Raw genomic sequence first — 7,450 nt, 5'->3', positions numbered from 1 at the left:
TAAACATCCGATTTTCTATTTTTATTAAAAACTCACAAATTTATTCAACATGTTTTCTTTCATACAGTGAATGGTCTAATATGCACTGGAGGTCACACAAGCTTAGGTTTATCAGAACAATAAAAGACATATGAGAAATTTAATATATAAAGAAAAAAGTAGCAGCTGTTGACTGCATATTTGACCATAAAATTTAAATATTTTGGACTTTTATTTTAAAGACACAAAAATAAAACCTGTGTGGGTCTATATAAGTCATATTAACAATTCCATGAATGTTCAACAGGACTAAAAATTAGCAAAGATGTTTTTTTCTTAAACCTTGTAACACTTTTTTTTTTTTTTTTTAACACTTTCTCAGGTTGTGGTGCCAGGCACCTTTACAGTATTTGTGCTATAATTATTCTATTTGGCAAGTGTCTGAATATCGTGTTTTCTCTGCCTTGTGTAAACAACACCTTTTTACATACTAGCACAGTGAGCTGTGAGCCCTGCAAATCTGTCAGAACATCTACAGGAAAAGAAAATGAACAATTTTGGTTGAGTGCTCAAAACATTTTGTTTTTAAACAAGAGGTTTCAAAACAGGATATATTAGTAAAACACTGAACTCCTGAATTTAACATTATACGTAAACAGTTGACTGTTTTTTAGTTCAATAGTCTTTTTTTAAACTTTGTGTGTTGTGTGTGTCGGAAAGTAAAATACTTTTCTTGTACAGCTGATGTTCAAGTCATTTTACTGAGAGGTCTGGCTGGAGACCATCATATCCAGTGTGTCTGTGTGTATATGTGTGTGTGTGTGGAGCTTTGTGAAGGTAGAAGAGTTGATACTGAGGGCTTTACATTTAGAATTTTGCAATTTTGGCAAAAACAAAACAAAAACAAAAAACCCAGAGAGACAAAAAATATATATATATAGAGTCCCACCTGATGCACAGCAGGTCGGCGTTTCTGAAGCTATAAGAGTTTGTTGTCGCTGTTGCTGAACTCTGAGACCAACACTATTAGATTTCCCATGGCCAGAACCCTCTTGGACGGCCCGGGAGCGCCCAGGGATGATTCACCTCCCGCACCCGGTTAAGGGCGCAGCCTCCCTCCCTGCGGCTCCCGGCATCACCGCTGTGCTTTGCGTCCGGTGGCCGCTGTGGTGGTTTCTGTGCCGCCCGCTGGCCAGACGCGCACGCCCGCGGTGTCTGTCCACGGAGCCAGGTCCAGGTGGGAGGTGGGGAGAGGTCTGCATTTCCCTTCGGGAGCCCCAGTCCTGCACCTTGCCAGCCAGCTCTCGGATCCCAGTCCTACCTCCAGGCAGATTTAAATCCTATTTCGTGTCCCCCTTTCCCGTCTAGTTTTCCCATACGGAAAATGGCCCCCGCGGCTGGACGAAGGTGGGGGTGGGGGGTGGCTTAATTTTTATGGTTTTTTTTTCTGTTTTTGTTTTTTTTTTTCTTAAATAAAAGTTCATTTCTGTACAACCACGAACTCCACGGACTGTGTGAGACCCCGCTACCACACGGCCGCCTCGTTCATTTCAGGAGGGTGAGACAGGTGGTTCCCATAGCTCGCCCCGCCGTTGACCGACAGCGACGAGAAGGGGGGGCTGGGCCCGAATACCTCAGCCGACATTGAGTGAAGAGGCCCGGGCAGGCTGGGCTCAGGACTGGGCGAGTCCCCAGGGGGATGCGCCAGGATGTCGGTGAACCGCTGCGCCTCGCTCGACGGGTGGTGGCCGGGCAGCGGGTGCTCCAAGCCACCCAGGGGCGTCCCGGACGGCCCGGACGACGGCACGAAAGGTAGATCCACTGGCGTCTGAGCCTGCGAGGACGGGGGGCCTTGCGGGAAGAAGTCGTAGTTGCCCCCGGGCCCGTAGTACTCGCTCTGGTAATCTGCGGAGCGGCGGGGAGGAGGCTGTCAGGGCGGGGCCCGGGGTGGGGTGGGGTACAAAGGGCCGGGAGGCGCGCTCGCCAGCCTGCAGGGGACGGCAACGCGGGGCGCTCCTGGTTCATGGGCTCCCTGCCGGGCTGGGAGCCGGGCTGGGAGCCGGATGCACACCCAGGAGCTGCTCCCTACCTGCCCACCCGCTCATTCAGGGTCGGGAATTCGGCCCTCGGTCTCACTACCTCCCCGGTTATTACTTCCCGGCCTCCACCCATCTCTCCACTTGTCTGTAGAGAGAGAGAAGCGCCTCTGACGCTGCCACCCTCTTCCAACGAAGCCAAAGCCGGCCTGGCAGAGACCTGCACGGGCCAGCGCACCCACCTCCGTAGAAAGAGAAGGGCCCGTTGGGGATGAGCTCGCCGGGCTCCAGGCGGTCCACGAGCGGCCGCATTCGGCGCGGACTGCGGAAGAAGGCGTGGCGCCGGGCGCCGAGCGCGCTCAGCTGCTTCATCCTTCGTTCCTTGGAGCGTCGGTTCTGGAACCAGACCTGAAGCATACACGCCGTGGGGTGAAGCCACAAAGATCCCACTCCCCACTTCGGGTGCGCCGACCCGCCGGCCCCTCACCCCTCCACCGCCCAGCACTCAGGGTTCCAAGTGTGCGGGCGTGTGTGTATATGTGTGTGCGCGTGTGTTGTGTAAGATGGGGGGAGGGGGCGTCTTCTGAGTAGGACAGCGCTGGGCGGCCCCTGAACCAATGGTGAACAGGATTCCGGCCTGGAAGGCCTGGGCAACGTGAGACAGTTGGAGTTGTTTCTAACAGTCACACTGTCAGTTACAGCTTCTCCGGTCGTGTATACATATAGACACTCAACCTCCCCAAGTACTGTCAGACACACAGTTTTTCTTTCACGGTCCCTGGCAGCTCCCTCCTCCACTTGATAGTGAGAGAGAACTAAACAGCCTCCTGTTGACACTCAGTCTCCCAACGATAGTGACACCAAAACACACAATCTCCTTTTCACACCCACGCACAATCTCCCAGTGCCAAAGATACTTATCCACAGCCTCTCACTCATAGTGACACAGACATGCAGCCTACCGCTCACATGAACACACATTGGCACAACTTCACAGAGGCTGCAGGGCCTCCTTGGGAGGGCAGCTTGCAGACATGTGCCCATGCACACTCAGCCTCCCAGGCAGATACACCCACACCTTCGAAGAGCATCCAAGAACAGTGAACCAGACACCTAAACTTGGACGGGAAACTCGACCCCAATCACATGCAGTCTCAGATCCTTACAACACCTGCACAGCTGCCCAGATGGCCACCTCTCCTCCCCATCTCACTTTGGACGGTGAGGTAGCGCTGACTCCCTCCAGACTCCCCATGAAACCAGGAGGCCCCACCTCTCTTCAGAGGGGAAGTCTCTGTTCTGGGAGTTGTCTAACTAGGGCAGGAGACACACAAAGTTGGGGATGCAGAAGGAGATCTCCTTGTGCAGAAGCCAAAGGAACCAATTAAGTCCGACATGCACAGCGACCTCTGGGCTCCTTCGGAACAGGGGTAGGTGGTGCAGAAAAAAGGGTCCCAACTCTCACTGGGTGTCCGACAATGTTCCTTCCTCCAGGCTTCTGCTGAGCTCCCCTCTCCCCCCCTCCACCACTATCACTAGTGCTGAAACAAGAAGAGGAGACATAGGAATTTACAGTAGTTCTAAGCATCAGGCAGCGCTTAAAAAGTCGCAAGGGATAGAGGTTTATCTGGGCTTTTCTTCCCATCCGCCAGCCTCCAGAAACTTGCTCAGCTCCCTAAAGCTGGCCTGGAGGAGTCATGTGGGTCTAGGGAAACTGAGCGGCAAGCAGGGGGCCCTAACCTGAATGACGCGCATGTTGAGGCCAGTCTCCTGAGCCAGCTGCTCTCGGATGTGGCGCGTGGGCTTAGGCGTCGCGGCGAAGGCAGCCTTCAGCGTCTCCAGCTGCTTGGCTTTAATGGTGGTGCGTGGCCCCCGTCGTTTGGCGCCTAGGTTCTGGTCGTCATTCTCGTTGCTTCCCCCTTCCTTGTCTGATACGTTGGCGCTCTCCGAGTCCTTGGCGTCGTCCTGAGACGGGTCTTGGGAGTCCGGGGACAAACTGGGGTCACTGCCCGTTGTGGCTGGGGAGAAGGAAGGAACAGGTTGAGGAGCAGCCTTGGCGGACCGTCCTCCCGCACGACCTGCCCGCCCCTAGCCAGCAGGGAATTGGGGCCTCACCCGAGTGGAGGCTGTTCTCTTTGGCGACACTGCTGTTGCTTAGGTAATCCTCTTTGCAGACGAACTTGTTCTCGTCGATGATGTAGAGCTCCTCGCCGGTGGAGAGCTGCTTGTTACACATCATGCAGGTGAAGCAGTTTAGGTGGAACACTTTGCTCCGCGCTCTCCGCACTAGGTCGCTAGGGGAAATTCCTTGCGCGCAGCCCGCGCATTTGGTACCGAAACACCTGCAAGGGGGGCGGGGGTGAGGGACAGGGGACACAGAGGGAGAAAGACAAGCAGAAAGAAAGAAGTAGAAAATGGAGAAAGGTGGAGAGGAAAGGGGGAAAGGAGAGAGAGAACGCGGGCGCCAAAAAGTAAGAAAGGCATAATACCGATTAAGCAGAAAAGAAGGCAGGAAGACAGAGGGAGGGCGCCACAAAAAGTCGAAAAGTCGGGGAAGCGGTACACAAGTTAGAGTTAGAGAGCGAGGGACCCAAACTGCCCCACCCCTACCCTTATGCCCAAGGCTGTCCCAAAGGGAAAAAGCGCTGCCGAAGAAGGCGGCGAGGAGGCGAAGGGAAGAGGGAGGGAGGCACTTATTTTCCGATTAGATTCAGAAAACAGTCAAATTCTAATTAGAGCTCCATATAAACGCCTCCGGAGCTCCGCTTTTCTTTCCTAGCGTCGCTTCTCTTTCACCGCCAAAGGACACGCTCACAGGCGGGGTTTGGCAAGGTCCAGTCCCGCCGCGGGTGAACAAACAGCCGCGAGAGCCCAGACGGCCGCAGCTGGACCGCCGCCACGTTCAAGCCCAAAGACCGGCAGGTTGGCGCAAACTAGAGTCGCGGCTTGGCTATAGGTGCCGGGCCGCGCTTTGCCCGGGCCAGGCCTCTGGAGCCCACTGGCAGCCAGCACGGTTCGCAGCTCCCCGGCTGGGTTCCAGCCAGTACCAGGGAAAACCGGCACGGCCTGCGGAGGCTCGGAGGTTCAGCCTGCGCTTCCTCCTGCCGGCACAGCGTTTTGCGCTGTCGCCAACAACCAGAGCCGCGTGTCCTGGGGAGGCACTGGGGACAGGTGGCTTAAACTCCCACCTCCTCTCCCAGTTTGATCTATCACTACAGACTCCGAAGAAAACAGACCAAGTCAGCCGAGTAAACTGGGAGATTTCAAGCACCGTAGGGAAATGACAATTCGCACTTGCTCCTATTCTTCTCTGTTGACTTGTGTATTTGTGGATTTGGTGACAAAATAGTGAGTTTAAGAGAACACAATTAAAATGCTAAATGAAGGAGGGGTGTCAAAAGAAATCTTGTCTTTTTCCTGGGTTTCTGAAAGGAGGTGGCTGGGGGTGAGAGGCAGTACTTGGAAGAGCTCCGAACGGAGCCCTCGCCTAAGAGCCAAAGTCCATGTAAGGCAGAGGCCAAACCTCATGCCAACCCGGGGCAGGTGGGGAAGCAGGGGAAAGGATCTTCGCGGAAGCTGCAGCCTCGAGGCATTTCACAGTTACCGCGAGGCAGTTTGCCTAGGCCAGCTCTCTGAGGCCGGTTGGAGTTTCGGGAACGCCCCGGGATGTGCAGGACAGGGTCTCTTCACTGCCGCTGCTTAGGCAAGGACTCAAGACACCCCATGCAAAAAGCTCAACGGTTCCCGCCAAGACCTCCTGGAGACGGAAAAGTCGGTGGCAAGGAGCTAGACCAGCCTTCAAAGCTCAGTCTGGAGGGCAAGCAACCCAGGAGGCCGGGAGAATGCAGTTGCTGGAGAGCTCCGCGCACTGGGAGTGAGGGGAGCCAGGACTACAACGCCCGAGGCCGCGCTGCCTTCCTCCAAGATTAGAGGGGCTTTTGGGCCGAGGCGGGCTCACTCCCTTTCTTCCCAAGCACGTGCAGCTAAGCCGCGACCCACAATTTCCAGGATGCAAGCAGGGCCGCGTCCCGGGAGCCCCGTGCGCCAGCTGGCTAAGAGGTGGGCGCCTGCGGGACTTGGCTGCCCTCTCCAAAGGCAGCTCCTAACGGGGCCACGCTGACCTCTGATCCTTGGCTGACCGGGAAGGGCCCGCGGGGAGGGAGCAGCAGAGGCGCGCGAGGGAAGTACTCACCGGAAGAAGTCGTTTTTGCAGTAGAGCTTGCCTTCCCGGGAGAAGCACTTCTCGGTCAGGTTGCATTTACATTCACAGCACTGGACGCACTTGACGTGCCAGGCCCTGTCCAGCACGTTCAAGAGGAAGCGGTCCAGGATGGGCCTTTTGCAGCCGGCACAGTGCACCATGGTCTTTGGTTTGGTTGGGTGAGGCCCGGAGACAGAAGAGCAGGTAGAGCCGAGGGAATGACTCCCGAAGACGACCGAAACGAGCTCCCCAGTCCCTCCAAAAAGAGGAGAAACACTCGGCGGTGAAAGCCAAAACCCGCACCAGGAAATCAAAAGAGGGGGAAACGAGACAAATGGGGGAGGGAGGACAGGGCGCCTCAGTGACGTGGAGCCGGTGAGTCCCAAGGCCCCGGGGCACAGCAGCGACGCTGCAGCTCCTGGGGCGAGGAAAAGAGTCCCAGGCGGGCGCGAAAGCGACTCTTCTGCCCAGATCCCGCGGAGGAGTGAAGGTCACCGAGAACCGTGACGGTAAGAGAAATAAATAAATAAAACGGAGATGGTGAAGGAAGAGGACGACGCGACGAGCTCTGTTTGCAGGGAAAGCGTCGCTGAGTTCTCTCGGGCTTGAGGTAGAGCTGTCAGAAGTCAAAGTGCATCTGCTTTTGTCGGAGTATGAGGGCTGGTGTATGTGTGCCCGGCTGCCCGCCACCGGGATTTCCCCTCCTCTTTTTATAAAAGAAAAGAACAAAATGAGTAGAGAAGCTTTGGATCCTAAACTGCCGGCATCGCACAGCGGGTCGGGACGCGCTGGGCGCCCAAGGTGGGCTGGGGGAGGGGGCGGGGGCAGACCGAGGGGGGAGGAAGGGAGGGGAGGGCAGAAGGAAGATCTCGTTGTTGACTGTTGTTGCTTAGGTTTCTCCCCTTTTGGAGAAGTGTTTGTGAAAATCGAGAACGGAGAGGGACAACTCCCGGAGGACGCAGCCAGGCGCGCTCGCTCACTTCCCACCGCCCCAGCCCCGTCACCTCGGCCCAGGGCCTGCTGGCGGCCTCCGTGTTCTCGGGACCGCCCTCCCTGCGCCTGGACTCCTTCTGGTAGGTGATACGGGCTGGCTCCTCACCGCGCCTGGCTGTGCATCGTGGCTCCAGTCACAATTCGCGGCCGCCTGGGTGCGCAGCCCCGCATCGCTGGCCCACACTCCGGTTGCCGGCGTCCAACCCCACAGTCGCTCGACTTTTTCTTTTTCTTTTCCCCC

At 56.0% G+C, this 7,450-nt stretch overlaps 1 protein-coding gene across 1 annotated transcript; it reads right to left on the bottom strand.

Annotated features, from left to right (window-relative positions):
- Positions 1-7,086, bottom strand: LHX1 (LIM homeobox 1). Its single transcript, XM_036269321.1, has 5 exons — positions 6,208-7,086; positions 4,131-4,357; positions 3,756-4,033; positions 2,258-2,423; positions 1-1,884 (listed from the first exon to the last, which is right to left on the bottom strand). Exons 1-5 carry the CDS (start codon positions 6,375-6,377, stop codon positions 1,505-1,507), a joined length of 1,221 nt encoding a protein of 406 aa, XP_036125214.1. The 5' UTR covers positions 6,378-7,086; the 3' UTR covers positions 1-1,504.
- Between the last annotated feature and the right edge of the window lie 364 nt (positions 7,087-7,450).

This window comes from Molossus molossus, unplaced genomic scaffold (genome assembly GCF_014108415.1).
Source record: "Molossus molossus isolate mMolMol1 unplaced genomic scaffold, mMolMol1.p scaffold_m16_p_19, whole genome shotgun sequence".
Lineage (NCBI taxonomy): Eukaryota > Metazoa > Chordata > Mammalia > Chiroptera > Molossidae > Molossus > Molossus molossus.
Note: the sequence above shows the minus strand (reverse complement) of the source record. Positions and strands in the feature narration are given on the sequence as shown.

Excerpts from the sequence above, each read along its gene's own strand:
- LHX1 (XM_036269321.1), bottom strand. The coding sequence starts at position 6,377 with ATGGTGCACTGTGCCGGCTGCAAAAGGCCCATCCTGGACCGCTTCCTC. Across the intron at positions 4,358-6,207 it reads TGCAAAAACGACTTCTTCCG|GTGTTTCGGTACCAAATGCG; the intron begins GTGAGTACTTCC and ends CCCCCCTTGCAG. Across the intron at positions 1,885-2,257 it reads GCCCTTCTCTTTCTACGGAG|ATTACCAGAGCGAGTACTAC; the intron begins GTGGGTGCGCTG and ends GCCGCTCCGCAG.